Below are 22,753 nucleotides of genomic sequence, written 5' to 3'. Positions count from 1 at the left end.
GACTCGATGACCTTTCAAGGTCCCTTCCAGTTCTAAGGGATAGGATATCTCCATTAATTTTGACAGAACAAGGAGCAATGGTCTCAAGTTGCAGTGGGGGAGGTCTAGGTTGGATATTAGGAAACACTATTTCACTAGGAGGGTGGTGAAGCACTGGAATGCGTTACCTAGGGAGGTGGTGGAATCTCCTTCTTTGGAGGTTTTTAAGGCCCGGCTTGACAAAGCCCTGGCTGGGATGATTTAGTTGGGAATTGGTCCTGCTTTGAGCAGGGGGTTGGACTAGATGACCTCCTGAGGTCCCTTCCAACCCTGATATTCTGATTCTATGATATACACACAAAGGAGTTACCATCTAAAGAGTGACAGAGCTGTAGTGATCTGTCTATTCGATGTATCTTTTAGGGCAGACCCAGGGGGGACCCCCTTGGGATCTTTAGCTTCAGTTTGGTGTCTCTAGACCTGTCACAGTTCAAACAGCAAAAAAGATGAAAAATCTTCTCATCAACTACTTTTATTTCCCTCTTCCAGCATTGAAAGCGATGAGAGGAAGCCTCCTGCATATATACTCCTCCAGGGTGCAATAGGGCCATTAACCATTAATTCCCTATTAATTCCCTATCTGATTTTGATAGTCCTTCTGGATGGGCTGGCGCGGAGAGTCAATTCCCATGCCTCAGTTCACAAGTTCAGAGCAAATATTTTCAAAGTTATAAAGCAAAATGTACCTATTTTCTTATAACACGGAATACAGACATTATAAGTGTGATTAATGTGTGCAGCAACTGACAAGCATTTCACAGATTCTAAATATTAAATATATTCTTATAAGACTAAAACCTATTCTGAGAAAAACTAACATATGTCGGAACTGGTCTGGTCTCCAGCTATAAGTTTGTCAGTTCTCAACTAACACCTGCAGTCTGGGCATGAGCTGGCATCTGGCCTGCCAGTGTCACAGCAGTGCTACCGGTATTCCTTAGCATGAATATGTTTGCTAGTTGCCTAACAGTAATTTGACCTCTTCCAAACTCTGAAAAGGATGCAGCATGATTAGATATGTTAAGTTGCTAATGCACCTGAAATGTGATAGCTTTTCTTTGGAATAAACATAGCATGGCATCAGTTATAGAAGAGTTGCCCTTCCCTCCTAGACAAATTTCTTTCTTACATGACTTTTAAAAGTCAGATTGTAGCATTGTTTTGTATTATTTAATCCCAAATATATTTTAGTTAAGAATAATGACTTTGCATGGAGAGGAAATGTGCAGAAAAAACATTCATAACTGCTAATACACAGATGGTATCCTGACTCAGGAGATGTTGATTATTATGGCCAGACCCTCAAGACTCAGCCCTAATGGATGAGAACATTTGAGTAATAAACTTGGTCAAGATGCATGTATTCTGACTTTTCTCATGCTGCATATTGAAGCACCGCTATGCTTACATTCCAGTAGCAACACCATAAATCAGTTCTTTGCCTGACATCTCTGCTTGTCTGTAACATCTGAGGACAGAAGGAGGGGGAGCTCTTTCCCGGTAGCTCCTCATTTACTGTCAAATGCATGTTGTTGAAGTATCATAATATCCAAATTGAGACTGTTGGAAAACACAGTACCAGTACACTGAGAGTTAGGATTACCATACGTCCGGGGTTTTCCGGACATTGCCTATTTTTTGAGCCTCCGTCCTCTGTCTGGGCAGATTTTTCAAATAACAGGAAATGTCCGGGGTTTTTGCAGATCAGAGGCTGCGGCTCAGAAAGAGCCCCGATTGATCCGCTTCCCAATTGGTCCCTCCCTAGCATCTGCAGTTGATTGGTCCATTCCCCTGCAGCTACAGCTGCCAAATCCCACCCACCCAGACCCCAGCTCCCAGCCCTGGAGGGGGAGGGATCCTGCAAGGAGGTGCCGACTGACGGCTGTTGCTGTGTCCTGGGTTTGTGCCAGTTGCCCTGCCACAGTGAGTATCCCCACCAACACTGTCTCCCACCTCCATTAAGTACCCCTCCAGCTCCCCCAATTGTACCCCCCCCCATGCAGTGTCCTCTTTTGGGGAACCTGAAATATGCTAATCCTACTGAGAGTAGTGATGCCATACATCCCCACCACCACCTCCCCCTCTTCCTATCCCCTCATGTCCTCTTAGAGTGCCACAGCCATTTACATCAGAGAGCTAAATGTTCAGTCTCATTTATGTATAACATTCCAGATGGCAGCTATTAACCTAATTCTTTTCCAGTGACAGTCTAGATTGTAAAATATCAGAATTGTATCTTGATATTGCATTATATTTTGAATTCTGCAAGTCAGGTTCCACCAACCAGTGTTCTTCTTTGGTTATGTGATTATAAATATAACACAGCCACGTTTGCCTGATGTGTTCTCGGGGCATTTGATGCAAGTTTCCTATGATGGGGTACGCCAGGCATTTGATGAGGTCCCAGAGCATTTACTGACTCTCCCTCTCTCTCCTTTGGCATACATCTGTCTCTTTGGAGGTGGGGGGAATTAAAATTAAAGGGAGCGTGCTTCAAGACACAGAACTGGTTCAGGTGTGTAATGCTCCTAGTGGTGATGCAAGTGCATGAGTACCAATCTCAGGGCAGATTGTTAAAAATGAAGGCACAAACCCCTAGTTGGTGATGCGTTCTAAATTTGGATTTCACCAATCAACTGCACCAAATGCAGACTCCTCAGGCACATTAGCAGCCTTAACACAGGAGTCAGAGAGAGTCCCCTTGGGTACTCCAGTCTGTCTTGCCACCCAAGTGAGCATATCTCTGTGATAGATGGCCCTTTACATGAAGAATCACAGCAACGTTCAATTTAGTCCTGATCTCAAAGGATCAGTAACTTATCCCAGGTCAGTTGCACTTTAGGTCTCACACCAAAGACAATGCTTGTAGCCAATTCTATAGTAAACTATATGACGATTTATTAAATAGATAAAGGAAATTAGGGAGTTGTTTATAAGATTCAAGCAAGCAAACATAGACAAACCAATGAGTTTACAGTCTAAGGTTTCAAAAGGAAATATAGGTTTCTATAATCAGCAAGCTCTTTTTGACCTTTAGGGATAATCCAGGATAAGCAGCTGGGGATCTCTTGCTTATGCCTGGAAACACCTTGTCCCTGCAGAGTCCAAGCAGCATAGAGATACCTCATTCCTTTTGTTTGGGGTTTTTATCCCATCCTGCCATGTGCTTTGAGCTGCAAACTTGGCTGATGGGAGGAATCCACTTGCATCATTCATCTTAATGGGGAGGAGTGCAGAAAAAAATAAGTCTTTAGTTCTTTTGTTGACAATTCCTTAGTCAAGATATAGGGCAGTTTCAGTTGTAAGAGCCACCTATAGCCTGTCAAGTATTGATGGACTTCCTCTTTTGAAAGGGGAAAACAATTTCTGTTGAAGAGCAGCTCTTCACACAAATTAATGTCCCTCTCCTATCTGGTGATTCATACAGTCACAGAGGCTCACAATACAACCGTTCAAATATTATGTTACAATATGGAACACAAATATTATTACAAGTAAGATTAATGCATGCAGCAACTCACAGTCTAAACACTAAACGTTTTCTTAGAATGCTAATATTTATTTTATCAATATTTACCTACAAGTGAGCTAGACAGAGTCCAGCTATGTATCTGTCAGTGTCCACTTGGGACATGAGGACCTTGGCATGAGCTGCCAGCATCACAAGGTGAACCAGTGACATTTCCCTATTTGTAGCTCATCTCTTAAAAATCCCCCATAAAATGGAAGGAGTGAGAAAGAGACCATGAAAATCTATAGGGAAAATAGGAAAGTAGGAGACTAATCTGTGTCCACATTAACAACAAGGAGTCTGGTGGCACCTTAAAGACTAACAGATTTATTTGGGCATAAGCTTTCGTGAGTAAAAACCTCACTTCTTCGGATGCACCGAAGAAGTGAGGTTTTTACTCACGAAAGCTTATGCCCAAATAAATCTGTTAGTCTTTAAGGTGCCACCAGACTCCTTGTTGTTTTTGTAGATACAGACTAACACGGCTACCCCCTGATACTTGTGTCCACATTGTATCTGTGAATCAAGTTCTTTTTTAGTCTAAAATGGGGTAACTCAAGGAGTGCTCATACTGTAGTTTCACTTTACTCATTTGACAGTAATTAAGTCTGATTTCTACACTGCTTCAGTGTAAAATGTCATCTTTCAGGCAGCTAGTAAAGATCTGTGATTTTTTTCTGTAAGTCATTATCAGGGATCATTAACATGGATTTTAATATAAAAAAGTTAGAACAAACTAAAAATGGTCCAAAGGTGCTGATTCTTTTACAGAACATTACAACTTATATTAAATATGATTGGAAACTCATGTACTGAAATGAAGTTGGTTTATTTGTGCAAATTTGATTTAAATACCTGTCCATGCTGTCAGTGTGTTGCTAAAACATCAACCAGGATCAGTCAGCTCGAATGAATCTTTAAAGATTAAGGGCCATATTCCCTCCTGAGCCAAGATAGCTTGGTACAGGAGAGTGAGGGATGGGAGACTTCAGGTTGCTGATTACAACTACATGATTCTTAAGTTCTCCTGACCCGTCTGACAATTATAGCAGCCTAAGGGCTGCTCTATACTTCTGACAGCTGACTATAGTCCCTAAGGAGCGGAGCTTTGTTTCATTACTGGCTCTTCCCCTCCCTCCCTTGACCTAGCTCTGCCCCGGTCAAGGGAGGGAGGGGAAGACATTACAGTTGGCACAGGAGCAAGCCCCACCAGCTTTTATGCCAGTTGGAAGTTCCCATCTGCTAGGGGAATTCTCAGTTTAGTAATCCTGGTCAGATTCTGGCTCCTTTGTGTTACTTAGTGTCAAGGAGCCAGACTGCAAACTAGAATCTGGCCCATAATCATCTGGAAATGTAATAGCTATGCCTTCCCTTTAAGACTTTGAGAATTATGCAACTAATCCTCACAAGCACTATCACTTGTTGACTTAGGGGCAGATGTTTGAAGGTACTTAGGTGTCTATCTCCCATTTATTTCAATGGGAGTTAGGCACCTAAATACTTTTTAAACATCTGGCCATTGGACTTTAGAGTGAAAGTTGAAGTTATGTGGGGTGATGACATTACTCCAGCTTCAAAGGTGTTTCAGAACTGCTGTAATGTCATAGGCTCACAGGAGTTGAAGATTAAAAAGACCTACTAAACCAATTGCATCCTTCTGCACATGCACGACATATAGTCCTGTGCAGAAGGATGGAATATATCCGATTTGAGGGCATGTTTTTTTCAGCTGTATTTATAGCAGTGTTGAAAACTGAGATTTATGTACTCATTTTATGCTTGAAATAACAAGCTAAAATTCAACACTTTGCTCACTTATGGATTTTTATTTTTTTATTTTTATGTTTATAATGTACCTCCCTCCCTCCACAAATCTCTAATATTTATTACGTAGGATTTGATTATCACATAGTATCCTAATCTTCATTTGAAATATTAGACTGGGTCCTCCAGATAGTCAGTTTCAAAATGCTACATTATTTGGTCAGATTACACACAATATTTCATATGTTGTCTACAATGGTAATTGTTGCATTTTTCTCCATTAACTGCACCCTGACTTTATTTTTTTTACCTGCAGTTGACATTTGAGGATATATTTCAAGGGACAAGGACACCAACCACAGCTTACTATGTATACCATTGGCCTGTTTTTTAAAGTTTTAACAAATCTTTAACTGTTTGAGAGCAGATGTTCTCAGCTAAATTGTCATCTGCCTTAATTTGATAAACGTATTCTGTCACTTTGACAGTCTAACAAGGAAATCCTTTTATTCATAGTAGAATCATAACACTACATATAGCCATTAACTCAGACTTCCCCAGTTGCCATTTAACTGTATCACACCATTATGGAGAACAAGGACTAATGGGCTGATTCTGCTTTGAGTGGACTGACTCAGATCTGAGTCCATTGACATAAATGAAGTTAGGTGGCTTTGAAACCAGTATAAGTGATAACAGAATCTGGCCCGAGAGCTTTAGACCCTGATTCTAGCCCAGACGCTGCCCTTATACAGTCCCACTGACTCCGTTTGTACTCTGGCCAAGTGCAGGGATCTGTGGCCAGCGTGTCTGGCACACTACAAAGATGTGTAAATAAGAATCTCACAAAATCTTCACAATGGCTGGAGATGTACCAAATGCAAACTAGCAAATCAGTTACACTTACATAGTATAGGACAAGAAGCAGGCCATGCATGGGCCTCTCGCTCCAAATATGTATGCTCCAGGGATTGTTTATGCCAGAGGAATGAAGCCCCTGACTGTGTTCATTAGAGACCAGATCCTCAACTTGTGTAAATTGGCACAGCTTTATTGAAGTCAGTGCAGCTATGGCATTTCATACTAGTGGAGGATCTGGCCTTAAAGCTCTCTTTGTGTGCTTCACCACTCACCCTCCATTTGCCCCTTCTTCTACCTAGCTCTCTATCACCACTGTATCCTGATCTGTAGTGTTGTACTAAAGACCTGCTACAGTGACCTTTTTTGTACATAAAAGTACAGAAGTGATTATATGAAATTACTTACTGTGAAATTAGTTACTTTTAACATATGAAGAACCTACAAGTGGAGCTTCTTTTCAGCTTGCCTGCCTTCTCCATTCTCAGAGTTGTATGTATTCTTACTATCCATCCAGAGTTTCTAGTCAGATACTAAAGTGGATAATGTAGCTCGCTGGATTGGAGTCACCTCCCACCTATAGGAGCCATGCTGCTGGGGAGGAAGGAATCAGAGAAGCAGCATAGGGCAGCCTTTTCTTGGGAATGAGGGTTCCTTTCCCGGGGGATTCCCAGGACACAAAGGGATAGAAGGCTGCAATACGGTACTCTGCTGCCTTCAGGATTAGTCCAAACTTTCCTGTCTGAGGAGAAAATTGCAAGGAAACTGTAAAATTTAGTTTCTGGGCTTCCCAATCTTTGTTCTGTGACCTTTTTAACCCTTACGTCTTTATTTTTCTCAACACTCTTTTAAATTTTTTTTTAAAAAGAGTTAAAACAACATTGAGTCAGACTTTAAACTAATGAAAGAAAGGAGGATTTCATAAAGTGACTCAGCAAAACAAAGCTGACACATTGCAGTCCTCTAGCCTAGCTTAGGTAAATACTCACTGCATCACAGCCACGGTCTTGTGTTTAATGCCGCCCATATATTATGTCTTCTAGATAAAGCCATGTCCTGTTGTAGCATTAGACAGGATTATCTCTAGGTGTCAAAGCTGAATAAGAAATCTCTCACTTTCCTACCACCCTAGCTTGCAATTTCAGATTAGAATTTCTTTTTGGAAGAGGAGAATTTTATTTGGTTTTGGATGTGAACTGTCTTACAGATCATCACAGTCTTGTTAAATTTCTGCAGTTTTTAGTTAGATACGATATTTGGCCAGTCAGATCCTCCTTATGGTGGCTTGGAACATCATGAGGGAATTATGTTATATTTATGCCACAGCGTATGCACTGTGTAGATACATACATTCTCTGTGTGAGATCTTCATTGATTAGATGGCTTAGCAAAACATCATTGAAGGAACTTTTTTTGTGGAGATTGTTAAAAAAAAATGCAGTCCATAAGCCAGATATAATATAATTTGGGGGAGGGGGGGTAAGTAAATGTTGAATATTAGGAAATATCAGTTTTTGCTATTTAAGGATGAGACGTGTTCTTCTATGAGATGGACAGAGAACTCTAAAAACGTCATAAATGTCATAAAATTTGATTTCTTCAATTTGTTCAAATTTACCCTTGAGTGCATTTAAGAGTTCAGGTACAATGTAGGTACATTCTTAATATAGCCTTCCATTCATGTGTTTCAAAAAAGAATAACAAGATATTTTTAATATTAAAGTGTATATTTTGGGGCTGCAAAATGGCCCTGCAAAGTCTGCATACTCAGTGTCTCAGCCCAATCCAATTGCCTTACGTAGGGGTGAGGCTAATGGAAATGATGGTGGACTGTGTCCCCCAGATCCACATGCAGAGGGGATTCTCTGAGGCATGGATTGTCTCCTCCCATCTGGTAAGCAAGGTCAGCTTCCTACAAGGAATGGCCTTCTTTCCGACTTCAGAGAGGGCTCTCTGCTCCTGCGATCTCTGTGAAAGACTGGGATGGAAAGAGAAAAAGGGCAAGGACTAGGTAAGCCAGGGGCAGGAGTGTCCCACTCTGTCTCTGTGGACGTTACCTGGAAAAGATAATATAAACTGGGCTGGATTATCTGGAGCTTTTCTTTAGAGCCACTTCCATTGTCCCCTGCTCCTCCCCCCAAAAGGGGTCCCTAGGGCAGCTATAGCTGGGGAAAGCCCCTGCAGCAGTGTGGCTCCACAGAAAACATGCCACGGAGAGTTGCTTTCTCTGCCTACATATGGATGGTCAGGGCCTCCAGCAGATCCCAGGAGATCCATGGGACTTGGGGGCCGGCCCTGTGACTCATTCCAAATAGGGGTAAACCACACACCCCCAGCAGAGCAATAAGGGATGAACTCCGTGAAGGGATTCTCATTTAGATTTCCTCCATCTGATCCCCATGCCACAGGTTTTACTGTGGGAAGGGATACTCTGGGGAATTTGCTAAGGCTGTATTAACTCCCACAGCCATTGTGATCCCTGCTGGGGGTATGGATAGATGCAAAATCGGGAGGTTGGGAGCATAAGTTCTTCTCCCTCCAGACAGGTCCACAGCTCCTCATCATGGAAGTATTTTTGGCTTTCTGTAGCAAGGCATCTTTTCCCTAATATGCCTCAGCCTGTCACAGAACCATCGTCCATGACCTTCTGAGGACTGCTAGCTCAAAAAGCTACAAGTATGTCTCTCAACTTGACCAGCGAGATAGTGCTATTGTTTGTTTAGTACCTGCATCTGCATTTTTTCTGTACATTTGTGACTGTAATAAATTGGTATATATGTTTATCCATCCTTGCTCTGGATAAACAGGATTCAGTAGATTGAATCTTGTAATGGAAACTATATTTCACTCATGGAAATGTTCTAAATAATTATAAACAGGTGCTCTGAAATATACATTTTAGTGCAGTATTCTTTAGAGTGACTGCAATGGATACATAACCCCAAAGCAATTTCAAGAATTATGTAAAATCCCATTATCAGATATGCTGAATTGGCTCACTGTGAAATGAGGTTCATATATGTTGAGCTGCCAAGAGTAGAAAAAGATAGGTAGAAAAAAAAGTTTGTTTGTTTTTTTTACTTAAAAAGAGAGTTCAAATTAGCTTTGTAGTTTTTTTGAGCAAAATTCAGTATAAGGTCAAACTATATTGAGTTAATTTGTTTCCTGAAAAAGCAAAGCCAGGCCAGATAAAAACAGCTTAAATTGAGGCTCTGTTTTTCTGTCTCTGCTCCTGCTTGGATTCATTTAAAAGATTAAGGGAGGAAGCAAAAACTCACAGTTTAAGAGATCTGTTCTCCCAACAAAAGATTTTATTCTCCTTGTATTTTTGTTTTTTCAGTTGATTTAGTGTCTCAGAGGAAGAACGGGCTTCATTGTTGAAAGTTTAAGAACAGTTATTGCATAGGGCTTTTCAGTGATGATGTTTTCTAACCTCAGTGATATGAAATGTAAAAGGGATACCATCTTAAAAATCATACTTCTCTCTGGTAATGTTTTATCTACTGTTGTGATATGTGTTGTTACAAAAATTACTATAACAAAGATTTACTGAGGGAAATTGTTTTTCCTGCTTTTCAGTGTGTTTACTTTGTGCATTTGGCAGCATTTTGTGTGTACTCAGTTTTATTCTTTCTCCTGTATATTTAGTAAACCCAGCATTTTCCAAAGTGACCTGTGATTTTAGGTACCACCTTTTTGGATGCCCAACTCCGGAAACCTTCGGCCTAGTTTTTAGAGTGTACCGCTTGCACAGTTTCCAGTGACTTCAGCTGGAGCCATGAGTGCTCAGCACTCCCAAAAACGAAGCCTCATAGTTTCACAAGCTGGGACCCCAGACTTTAAGAAAGGCACCCAGAAATCAGAGGTCACTTTTGAAAACATTTTCTGAAGTAATTTTCCTTTGTTACGTGTGGGGTCTTTCATACAGCACCAGGGAAGAGAGAAACAGTTCTGAAATAACAAGCAACGTTGTCTTCTTAGCAGGGGGACTCTGGGTGATGTACCTGAAATTACTTCTACCTCATTTCTTAAAAAATGTAACTGAAGTTCACATTGATGCATCCTTTTAATCCAGACAAAATTAGCATGTCCAATTTATTGTATAGAACATGCATATTACTGCCACTGTTGGTTTCTGCCTCTCATAGATGGTGTGTGCCACTTCAAAAAAAATGTATTTTATATGATAACCTTTTCCTTTCATTGCTTCCTATTCCCCTTATTGTAATGCAAACAGATCAGTCTTTAGCATGTTGAGAATAGTACTTGTACTTTCTTGGGCTCACTTCTAAAGTTGGACTGTACTCCAGTAGTTGGATGTCTGGCTGTATAAACTTTTGCCAATGTGGAGACTTGTGGGTTACATTAGTGCTTTGACTAGGGCATTTTTAATTGAAAAAGATTTTGTAACCACAAAAAGATTTTGTAACCACAAAAAGATTTTCTTTTTAAGGAAACAGCATTTCGCTCACTTTTAGCAACAGTGGCTCTCTGAGAACATGCTGTAAAACATATAGTTTAGTGATACTACTTTAATGCTATCATTCTTTATTTGTTGTTGCTCTTATAAATATTTGGTTATCCATAGAATTAGCTGTTTTTTCTCCCTAGATCTTTGCTTTCTCTTGTTTGGTAAGTGACATAATGAAGGTAGATATTCCTGTGGCTGTTTTAACACCAGTTATGCTCATTTCTCCTATGTTTAGGGTCGATGCTCAAGAGAGAACTGCAAATATCTTCACCCACCCCCACACTTAAAAACACAGTTGGAGATAAATGGACGCAATAACCTGATTCAGCAGAAGAACATGGCCATGCTGGCCCAGCAAATGCAACTAGCCAATGCCATGATGCCTGGTGCCCCATTACAACCTGTGGTAAGCATGTTTTCAACTCTTATTTATCAACAGGGCAACATAGTGAGGAGCCACAGATAATTATAAAACGAGTTATTGCAAATAGACTAAGACTGATGATATAAGATAGCCAGTATCAGATATCTAGTAAGATGCCAGTAAAATTTGGCATCAACCACTAAATGATGGAGAAATCAAATACAATAAAATGCCTTTCTGTAACCATCTACAGTGCTTTATTTTACCTTGTATGAACTGTACTTGGAATAATATTATTTCTTGTTTTGTTGATTTAATTATGTTAATTTTAATTTGAAAAAATGTATGTCCATCCAGAGTGCCAGCAAAATAGATTTCCTTTGCACAGTTCACATGCTATAGGAATTTTAAAATTACTACATTTTCACAGTACGCTGTTAGACAAAGTTCAAAGCTGGCAGTTAGACCTGTGTGTTTAATGTAAATTTGACATGTAAGGTCAACACATCAGGCTTGTCAGGCAGAAGGATCAGTAAATTAATTCCATTTTTTAAAATGTGAATAATAAGGAAAACCTATCAGAAATCTGTTCTCTGGTTACAACATGACCTAATCATTAATACATATTGCCTGTCCTACTTTTCTGATACCTTGCTTAATATGCACATGGCAGTGTATCACGTAAGCTGGTCTCCAAGGGGATGAGTTAGTTTATATTGCTGCAATGATCCACAGCTCAGTGTATATAAATATGACTGTCATCAACCAACTATATACATACGCAGTTGGGAGTTGAACCCACAGTGCAGGACACATCAAATCAAATCAGTTGAGTTAAACTGAGGATAAATTTGGCCCCCAATCCTTCAGGTCCAAGCCACTAACTCAATTACTGGAGGGCACCAAAAAAGATGAACAGTGTGTTCTATGCAAAAAAGTACATTAGGCAGTCCACTGCACTGCCAGTTGCAGGAGTTCTTTTATTTCATACATAGGGATGAAGGGAGGTAAAGTGATAGCCTATGAGAAGTGAATGGATGGAAAACGCTACATCTGCACTTTCCCCTGTTTGTTCCCAAGCATCCTATCTTGGTTGTGGGTAACTTGATGAAATAGAATTCACCCTTGGATACCTTCCTTTTGCCTGTTTCCCTAGCAGACTGCATTAATAATTTGTGATTTTCTTTTTAACTTGATTTTTATTTTAAAATAATGTAGTAATAATTTAAAATTCCTAAATGTAAAAGTAGAGACATTGCAAAAATCAGAGCAGTAGCAAGAACTATCATAGTTGTGTAAAACAGTCGCAAGGTCCCACGCTTGCTGGGTTTAAAAATATCAGTAATTTTTTAAACATATTTTAACTAGTTAACTCAATACAATTATTATTCTCTCATAGAACTATATGCCTCAGTCATTCCAAAAAAGAGGGGGGGAGGGATCTCCATATTACATCGACATTGATACCAATTATCAATACCATACGTTCAAGGTGAGAAAATATTACATTTTAATTTTTGCTGTGTTGTGATAGGCCTTTCTTCAAATTAAAAGTAGTACTAGTTAAAGCAAGGAAATTAAGTAGACTGACAACAGCATACTAACTCCAGAATGTTAAGGTACCATACTAACAGTGGAGATGACATAATGTTATCAAAGTATAACCCAGACAGTACTCTAAGATGTGGGCCTACCAAAAGCCTCAACCTGTGAGTTGGTGCACCCTGTCTTTTGCTTGCTTTCTAATATGAAATAATCCCATTCTTTGTACCAATGAACTAACTCAAATGAAGAATATGTCTTGTGGGTTATATCTTCAAAATAGCCCCAAACTGGTCATCCAAGTTTTTGAACATCCAAAACCATAGATGTGTTTGTGCAAATCCAAGTTTTGGACCGTGCAAGAACTTGGCTGTGCAAGTTTAGGATGCTTTGGAAAAATATTGTCCATAACACATAATTGATTTGTATAATGCAGTATAACCAAACACAGCTTCCACTTGTCCTTTGCTTTGCACATACTAATGTATAGATGCTAGAGTTAAGCTGTAATGACATTTCTATTTTAAAACAATACTAGAACAATGATTTTCGGCAAGATAAACAAATGGAAGTAACATTTACTTTAATATTAAAGTTGGTAGGTCAAGTTCTGCCTTTTCTTACATCCATGCAGTCCCAAATCGGGAGCAGAATTTAGATCAATTTATTTTAAAGCATAGCACAAAGCCTTCTGTTTGTGTTCCAAAAAGCCCTTTATTTAAGGGACAAAACTCTTACATGTGCAATTTTGGTATGTAATCACTTGAGTGCAAAAACAATAGAATTTATTTTTTCAAAAGCCATGTGCATTCAATATGTGCATGTACAATAGGGGGTTTTGATGCACCAGCGATATTGTCTGCAAATGGATGCCACTCTAATAATCTGGCCCTAAAATTGTTTAATGGTTTCCTGAGCATAATTGAAACAGATGTTATTACAGAGTATTGTAGGAAAAATATATATGATCCCATTTGACTCTGGTTCTTGTTGCCTTGTGTTCTGTTTACTAAAAATCAATAACAAATGATTTAACAAAAGCGAAATGAACTAACTTAGCGAAGAACCTGAAGTGAGGAAGTAAAGTGATAGGATCAATTCAAAAACCATACTTCTGTTTGACAAACATTTTTAATTATTTTTGATACCAGAATTGGCTGTGAATACTATAACTGGAAGAGATTAGAGAAAAAACATTTTCTCTTTTTTTTTTCAGTTTATTTACTTCATTCTTTTGTCAGCCTTTATGTATAATCTATTTCCTCTGATATAATCCGTTTCCCCAAGATGAAGAGATTTAAATCAAGGTAATTTAAATCATTTATATCACATGATTTTTAAAAATCATTGATTAAAATCAGGCTGAGGTTTTATAAAACTAATTTGAAAATTTGTGCTCTCGCAACTTCAGATTAAAATTTATAATAAACTAAATGTTCGATGATGGGGCCACTGCTAGTAAGGTATCTTATTGGAATTTTACAAATTGCAATTGTCAAAAATATTGAAAATGAATTGACCCTGTAAACACTTAAGAAAGTATATAACTTTATTCCCATCAATTTCATATGCTTAAAGTTAAATATGTGCATAAGTATTTAAAGCACCAGGAGCTAAAATTATAGTTTTTAATAAAACTTTTCTCAAAGTGCCATAGAATCTTTGTCACTTCAAAACAAAACTGCTTCAGTGCTATCAGTGAAACATTATTTAGATTTTCTGTACATTAACAGTTATTGTGAACTTTTTATACACACAGGCCAGCATTTTCAAAATAGCAGTCTTAAATTGGACTCCTAAACCCACATTTAGGCAATTAAGTGTGGATTTTCAAAAGCACCTAGGTGACACAGGAGCACAAGTTTCATTGACTTCAAACTAAAAACTCTGATGGAGGAGTATATCCTGGTCGAAGCACTTCAGCTTTCTTGACTGGTGGAAGTTCAGTATCTTGGAAGGTGGTGTAGGTTACAAATATAGCATGGACTATTGCTTATCAGTTTTGTGTTTGAGTTTGTGTTGTTCTCACAACAAGGATGTTAATGAGGCCCTGGACTTGTCTTTTTCAGCACCGATGAGCATTTAAGTATGAAAAACATTTAAATAAAAAAGTAGGAAGACCGGTAGACCCCTGCAAATCCACGGACATCTACTTTCTATCCGTGGCCCTTTTTTTGTGGATTGGATGTGGATACGAGTTTTGTATCTGTGCAGGGCTCGAAAGACAGGATCATAAAACCACAAAAATTGGCAGGGGATTTAGGGACAGATACTGAAATTTCATTTATGAAATGACTAGATTTCAAGTTGATGCACCTCTTCAATGTACTAAAACAAAATTAAAATACCACATCAGCTTAACATTCCCAATCTTAAATTCCTGAGCCTTCCAATTCAGCCTCTTCTCTCACTTCTGCTTATTTGCATTTTCTAGAAACTTTTGCTGCCTGATGGATAGAGCTGGGCAGTAAATTGTTTCTGACAGTTCAGAATGTCTCCCAGTTCTCCACACCCCACAATTGCCAATAACCTGGTAGTTGTTAGAGCATTCACCTGGGACATGGAAGACCTATGTTCAAATCCCTCCTCTAAATCAGGTAGAGTACAGATTTGAACTCAGGTCTCTTCCAACCCTGGTGAGTGCCTTAGCCCCCAGGCTATTGGCTACTCCAGAATGGGTAAAGGCTTGCATGTGTGTTTTCACTCTCTCATATATATTTTGACCAGAAAGTCCCATACGGGATCCGAGAGAGCTTTCTTGATGAAAGTTTCAAATCTGAAACGTTCCCAAGATCAATTGCAGAATCAGCATAGTCTGACCAAAAAAAATCTTTTGTCAAAAAATTCCTGACCAGCTCTACTCCTGAATTTCTGAAAAGTATAATAAACATGAAAGAGATATTCTGAAAATACTGTCACTTTAACACCCTTCCCCATCCTAATGCAAAATGCACACATCTATGGAGAGCGCTCAGACCAAGCAGAGGGTCAGAAGCAATGGTTCAACAGTGCTGAAGCATTGTCTGTCCAATAGCAGTATTTATTCACTGCTACCCCTCTACTGGTGGCAAAGAGAAAGGTAACTTCAAATCTGCATTTGGGCATGTGTCAACTTTTAATAGTTTTTCTTGGCAGGCAGGGAGCTGGGTAGGATTGAGCCAGTGAGCAGGTGACCACATCCATCGGGCTTGAGAACTTGAATCCTGCACAGGATAGTTCCAGGCCCTGATCTAATGCAAACACTTTGGAGAGTGGGAAAGAGAAGAAGGGATATAAACTTCTCCAAGCCCTAAGCAGTGTTTATCCTGAGCCTCTGAGTCCATCTCCTCTGTTTCTTCATTGTGTTGATGGCCAGTCCCTAAAGCTTATGTAACATTTGAGGGAAGTCTAGCAGAATAAAATACAACAGGCTCGGTCCCACTTTATGAAAAACAACATTTTAAGGTGGCAAAATTCTTCTTGTGTTTAAGCCATGTTAGAGTATAATCCAGGAAGATACCTATTTTTGTACTCTGTATGTCAAGACGGTCCGTGGTACACAGGAAAGTTTTAGAACACTAACAGGGTCACATAGCTGAGGAGAAATCCAGGACACAGTCATCCAAGGTGGGTCATCATGGGTGTGGGGGAGGAGTTTAGCTACTGTAAAATTCATGTCCTACAGATAATCATATCTGTGCAAAGTGAGTAAAAAGTATTATTAAAATTAGTGCCTAGAAGCTCCAGGCAGGATTGAAGTCCCATTTTGATAGACACTGTACAAATACATAAGGTGACACAGTCCTTGCCCTGAGGCGCTTACAGTCTAACTATGGGTACGTCTATACTACCCACCGGATCGGCAGGTAGTGTTCGATGTATCATGGATCGATTTATCGCGTCTCATCTAGACGCAATAAATCGATCCCCAAATCGATGCCCATACTTCACCTCATCAGGAGGAGTAAGCAGAGTCGACAGGGGAGCCGTGGCGGTTGACTCGCCACCATGAGGATGGCCAGGTAAGTCAAACTAAGATACTTCGACTTTAGCTAAGCGAATAGCGTAGCTGAAGTTGCGTATCTTAGTTCGAACCCCCCTGCTAGTGTAGCCCAGGCCTACGTGTAAAACACTGCTGTTTTGACTTGCTTACATTTTACATGGGTAAAGTATGTCACTGCACAAGGCTCAACACAGTGGAGAGTCAGAAAGAACCACATCTGCAAACTCCACAGATATATACTAATTCTTCTTTCAGCCTTCTCAGGGCATCCTCCTTGTACTTATCAGGATTGCCTAAGATTCTTAAATTAGTGATTTGTGCTTGTGAACCAGGCAGAGCCTCTAGCCCATGAGTGCTACCAGTGCTGGGAACAAATTTTGCTTCCAGTGAAGTTTCAGTGGGAGCAAGTTTGTGCTGCCAACACCCTGATATTGTGTATGGACCTGAGGGTCCACTGCTTATACACTGCCAGAAAGTTGTGTCCCTTGATTTGACTATAATTGTCAGCCAACGGTGCATTCTATAAAGCTGCCTGGGAATTTATTCTAAACTGTGAAACAGTGTGAAGTTTTGATCGTGGATCTCTCTTTCATTTCCATCCTGCTCCCCAGCCAACCAGCTGCTGGGACCTTATCCTCCCCCCCACCTTGATTGAGGGTGAAGAGATGGTCTGTAATGGGAAGTCTTCAGCAGCATATGCCAGCACCTTTACTTTCGGAGGCTTGTTGATTAAAGAAATCCCCTTTTTGTTGTTAAAGTAATAACTTAATATTGCAGGCACAGGTAGCAGCTACTGAAAGCTATATTATAAATTGCCTGTCTCATAACTTTCTCAGATTCCTTTTTTATGAAAATTGCCATGTTTGGTTTCATTGTGGAGGTGTTGGGGTTTTTTGTTTTGTTTTTATGTTGACAAGTGAGCCAGTTTAGCCCATTCTGAATTATTCTAGCTTGCGAACACATTTCATATGTGTTCTGATCAAAACTGGCCATTTTGTATGTGTATATTAGAAGGTTTCTGAACTCTTTATTAACATGGGTTAAGGACATGTTTATTAAGGATCATTGTACTAAAGCCTGTAACATTTGCAAGCTGAATAGGGTTCAAGGAACCCAGTGAGTTGCAGGCAGCTGTATTGGAGCGTGTTGGATTACAAATGAGTTTATCGTATCTACAGATCCTGGAATGTATTGGCATAAACAAACTCAAGTCAAATAGTTCTATGTTTTATTTATTTACTTTTGCTTTGAGGATCCAAGGAAATTAAATGTAAACATAAAAAAATAGAAATAATTTAGTACCAAGATTGGAAAAATTAAGCTCTCAAAAGTCATGAAATTCCCAAAGTAAAGGTTATTCATACAATGTTAATGCAGTCTCATTATCCGGCTTCACCAGAAGGAGGGCAGGAGACACTGGATGTGGTTTAATTAGGCCGCAACTTTATTATTAACTGTCTGGGGGTACCCAATAGATAAAAGTTTTACAGTGCAGATGACTCCATGATCATTTCAATAGTTACCCAGGGGCTTCTGTCCGCCCACCCTCCCCGTCCATTCTGCTCCGCAGCCAACTAGCTGCTGGGACCTTATCCTCCCCCCACTTTGATTGAGGGTGAAGAGATGGTCTGTAATGGAAGGATGGCTGGCTCCCTACTATTGAAGCCAAGAACCCGCAATGTTTCCGTTCCTTTAACAAACACCTCCTTTTAAATCCCTTACCAAATCATTTATCTGATCATTGTATTCCTTCCCTACAAGCCCGCCCAGCTTGCACCTATGTACTTCCCCCCCCCCCTTCCAGCCCCCTGGGGGGAGGGGGAGAAGATGAGTCAACATCCTCATGCTGACCTGATCTGTGTCTGCAGCAACTTCCGTGCCTTTGCCCTTAAAGAAGTACACAACTTCCCCTGACAGGCTAGACAACGGCCCCCCGGCTTGAGGTGCGGTGCGGTCATTGTCAGATTTTGAAACATATTGTGGGTGCAAATAGTTGCAAGAAATATTTTGTCCCTGCTATTATTTGTATGAACAATTTCTGTTGCTTGAAGATCTATCTACATGACATATAGGCACAATGAGGGGTTTAGATATCTGGGCAAAATTGCTGTTTGAAGCCACAAAATTAGATGCAAAAAGAGAGAGGCCCAGTTCTGCCTGAAAATCAAGTCTTCCTGTTTTCCTTGTTCACTGTAAACCTTAATGTATTTATTCTTTGCTTTTAATGTTAAGATATATGGGATATGTAATGAGACCAATTTATCCTTGTGGGTGGAGCTGTTTGGAAATTTTTTGTCGAAATGTTTTTTCATTGAAAAATGCCATTTTCATCATACTGAAATATTTGAAAAAAGTGTCTATTGTGATGAAAATTCCCATAGAACAAAATTTCAAAATAAAAAGAAAAATTTCACTTTTGAATTTCATATTTTTTTAATTTTTTAATTTTAATTTTTTAATTTTTTTTCATTTTTATATAATGTTTATGATTTTACATTATTTCACGACCAGTCCATAGTACTCTGTGTCAAATTGTCAAACTATTTCAGTGCAACACAAACAGACAATGAAGGAAGAGCTCTGTGTAAGCTTGAAATCTTGTCTTTCACCAACAGAAGTTGGTCCAGTAAAAGCTATGACCTCACACACCTTCTCTATCTAATATCCTCAGACCAACATGGCTACAACAACACTGCATAGTATTATGTCCACTTTACAGATGAGAAAATTAAGGAATATCATGATAAACCAGTGGCTTCCACAATAGCACACAATGAGTCAGTAGCAGAGATGGGAATAAACTATAGGAGTCCCAACTCCCATTCCTCTGCTCTGACAAACTATATAACCTCCTTGCCCACAAACCCCTCTTCTGACTTACTCTGGATTGTACTAAATCCTTGTATAAAGGATTTAATGAAATGTTCTCAGCAATAGAAGCTGAAGCTTTGTGGGAACCCAAGGAGTTTCCTTGACTTGCTGTGAAGCATTTAGAAATGTTTTGCCTCTACCTTGTATCCCCTTCCCTCAATTTGTTTAATTACAGAATGTGAATTAATATTTTATTTCCATTTATTTTGGCACAGTTACAAAATGTCAACTTTTTCAAAGAAGTTATGGTTTGTATATTTTTTTACCTTGTTTCTGTATCATACTATCAGATACTGTTTATGTTGATCAACCATATCATAGTTTATTTACCTTGTTTAATCAGAAACAATTAGTACCAGGTTTTGTTGGATATATTTCCTATATTAACTACACATAAAGTTTACGGAAATATTGTGGTAGAAAGGAATGAATAAACTGAAATCTCAGGGACCTGAAGAAAATAGTTATTATAAGTAATACACACTTATTCTTTGGAGAAATCTTTGGAGAAACTTAGATGTTAGGCTTAGTATTTAGAGTAGAAAAATGGACAAATATCTCTTTGCATGATAATATATATATATATATATATATAATCTTCTGTGTGTGCAGTTCTCAGGTGTAACAAAAATGGGCTCAGCTCATCTAGGTAGCAAAGGTGGCTTAACACCATCTTTACCCTACTTCATCATGAGGCCAGCTAAGAGATAATTTAGCCTTGGTGTAACTGAGAGCAGTCTCATGGGTGCTGTAAGTTATGCCTACTCTTAATGGTTCTCTGGGGCTCCAGCACTGTCTGAGAATTGCTCCCATCTTAATGTATAGAGCTGGATTTACACACCACCTGGGAATTCCCCAATCCAGGGGAAATGCTGTGCTGCCTGCTTATCGCAGCTTTAAGTCACCTTTGCACCACAAGAGTGCAAAGGGACCTTAGGCTGGGTCAGTATAATTAATTATTAATCTGATACAACAAATGTATACAGCACTTTGCAAAGTACCTGTAAGACAAGGTTCAGAATGATTTGAGGCTGCTTTTGAAAAATCAGCTACACTTCTCGTTGCAGTATATTCCTAATTATCTAAATAGAAAATGAATAGAAAAAATATTATTTACCCTATAGTTGGTATATTGAGCTGAAGGAGGGACTCTTCTAGCCATACATTGCTATCCATATAGTCACAGCACTAACTGGCCAATCCTGCTGCTTGATCTCTTTTACTAATTTTTCCATCTACTAACAGTATATTAATGAAAAGTACACTGTACATTAGATGGAATTTGTCAAAATGAAATTAATCTGCTGCTACTTGCACTAAATTTGCCTGATTCTTTTCTCATTGACATTGATGAAGATCCAGAAACTTCAGAGGATTTACTTCCAGTTTACACCACCGTGCTTTGTAAATGGTCTTTGTATATATTGTCCCCTTGTCCAATGTTTAAAATGATATTTTTGGCTCCTGGCTTGCTAAGCACTTGAGTCATTTCTTAGAGAATACAAAAACATATACTTGTGTAGCGTACCTGGCTAAGAGAAAGCACAATCGAGAAAGAGAAAGGGAGATCCGTTAGGCTTTTAGGTACATATTCATTTGTAGCCTAAGAATACAGGTTTGAAGAGCGCTTTCATGATGCATTTACCAGCTATTCTACTCAGATATCAAAAGTACGGACTCTGGGTTAAATTCTGCTGTCAGTTATACTGATGGAGCAATTCCTTTGAATTCAGTGGAGCAGTAGAGTTACTTCAGTTTTACACCAGTGTAACAGCACAGAATTTGGTCTTATAGTTGAGCTTCTGCACCCTTTTAAGTTCTCCTCGCAATGGATGAACTTGAAGGAGCCTATGAAGGCTTCAGTTGTTGGCTTCAATATCCAGGGCACTGAGATTGTTCGTTTATTTCCTACTGAATATCTGGATGGGCAACCTGCTTAGTTTTACCAAAAAGAATTGTTGTTGTTGCTGTTATATTCTGATCTTGGATCTCTTTTATGCTGGTGTAATTCCACTGCCTCACTACCTATTTACAGTAGGGAAAATAAAAGGAGAATCTATGTCGGTGCTGTTTAACAATGACTGAATGTAAGGATGCCTTTTCTCACCCACTGAGATTCCTTTCTCATTTGTGGATGTTTGTACACACTTCAAACATGCACATGAGGGTATCTGACATCACAGTTGTAAGATGCTTTTCTTACACGGCCATGTGGGAGTGCTGACTTGTGGCCAGGCTGCTGAAGGGGTGATAGAGTCAAAGGTCAGTCGTACTACTGTCACATGTCATATGCATGTCATAATTACCCTTTACAGACAAAATGAGTGGGGAACTTAAAATTGAATTCCCTCTTAATGGAATTTTTACTAAATGAGTATATTAAGATTCCATAGATCTGCTGTATATTCCTTAATGTTTTGTTTGTATTAATAGCAAAAATACACTGCTATCATGGGTAAAAAGACAGCCAGAACCAGCCACTTTAGAGTATATGGTAGAACTTAATATATTGACTGGTATAAACATTAAATAGTTGTTTCTTCTTTTTTTTTCCAGCCAATGTTTTCAGTTGCACCAAGTTTAGCCACTAATGCATCAGCAGCCTTTAATCCCTACCTGGGGCCTGTCTCCCCAGGCTTGGTCCCAGCAGAGATCTTACCAACTGCACCGATGCTGGTTGCAGGGAATCCTGGTGTCCCCGTTCCCGCAGCTGCTGCTGCTGCTGCACAGAAATTAATGAGGACAGACAGACTGGAGGTAGGAAGTAATATGCTTTATTTCCTATTATTAATCTTATGCATTAGTCTCCTGCATCTTCAATTCTGTGCTTGTGAAGGAAACTAACTAAGCACATAAATTACAATCCAGATCAGGGATGTGCACAAGGCCGGGGGAGGGGAGGGGGCGCGGGGAGGCCCTGAGGCTGTGGTGGGTGAGGGAGAGAGCGAGAGCCTCCCGGCCCTGGGGTCGCAGCAGGGGGAAGCAAGATCCTCCAGTCCCCAGGAACTGACGGCTCCTCCAGCACTGAGCCCACACTCAATGGGGTCACAGAGTGTGCTCCTCCAAAAGTGGTCAAATTTAAATTCCCGCGCATGCCTCTGATCCAGGCAGTTAATACGATGACTTGATAAAAGCCTCTGAACAGATTGTGACATGACCTTCATACTATAACTTCATAACACATACACTTTTCTCACTAAAACAAAAGCAAATAGGTACCACTCAAACCTTTTAAGATTTGCTAAACCAAACACAAGAGTAGCAGCACCTAAGAACTATGTAAATGGGTCTGATGGATAGATATTGATAGTCAGGACTTGGTATAATGATACTTTAACTACCTGTATAAGA

At 39.5% G+C, this 22,753-nt stretch overlaps 1 protein-coding gene across 50 annotated transcripts in view; it reads left to right on the top strand.

Moving 5' to 3' along the window:
• The window catches only part of MBNL1 (muscleblind like splicing regulator 1), a 198,739-nt gene that overhangs the window by 149,615 nt on the left and 26,371 nt on the right, over positions 1-22,753 (top strand). For 29 of the 50 annotated variants that reach the window (XM_065557893.1, XM_042853672.2, XM_065557888.1 and 26 more), the window contains 4 exons: positions 10,879-11,049; positions 12,407-12,499; positions 19,618-19,650; positions 21,959-22,159. In XM_065557893.1, coding sequence (XP_065413965.1) covers positions 10,981-11,049; positions 12,407-12,499; positions 19,618-19,650; positions 21,959-22,159 — 396 coding nt within the window. In that variant the 5' untranslated portion in view covers positions 10,879-10,980. The remainder of the gene's footprint in view (positions 1-10,878; positions 11,050-12,406; positions 12,500-19,617; positions 19,651-21,958; positions 22,160-22,753) is intronic. The other 21 variants (XM_065557876.1, XM_065557902.1, XM_065557907.1 and 18 more) reach the window with 3 other exon arrangements.

This window comes from Chrysemys picta, chromosome 9, assembly GCF_011386835.1.
Source record: "Chrysemys picta bellii isolate R12L10 chromosome 9, ASM1138683v2, whole genome shotgun sequence".
Taxonomy (NCBI): Eukaryota; Metazoa; Chordata; order Testudines; family Emydidae; genus Chrysemys; species Chrysemys picta.
This window is presented reverse-complemented; position numbering and strand designations above follow the sequence as displayed.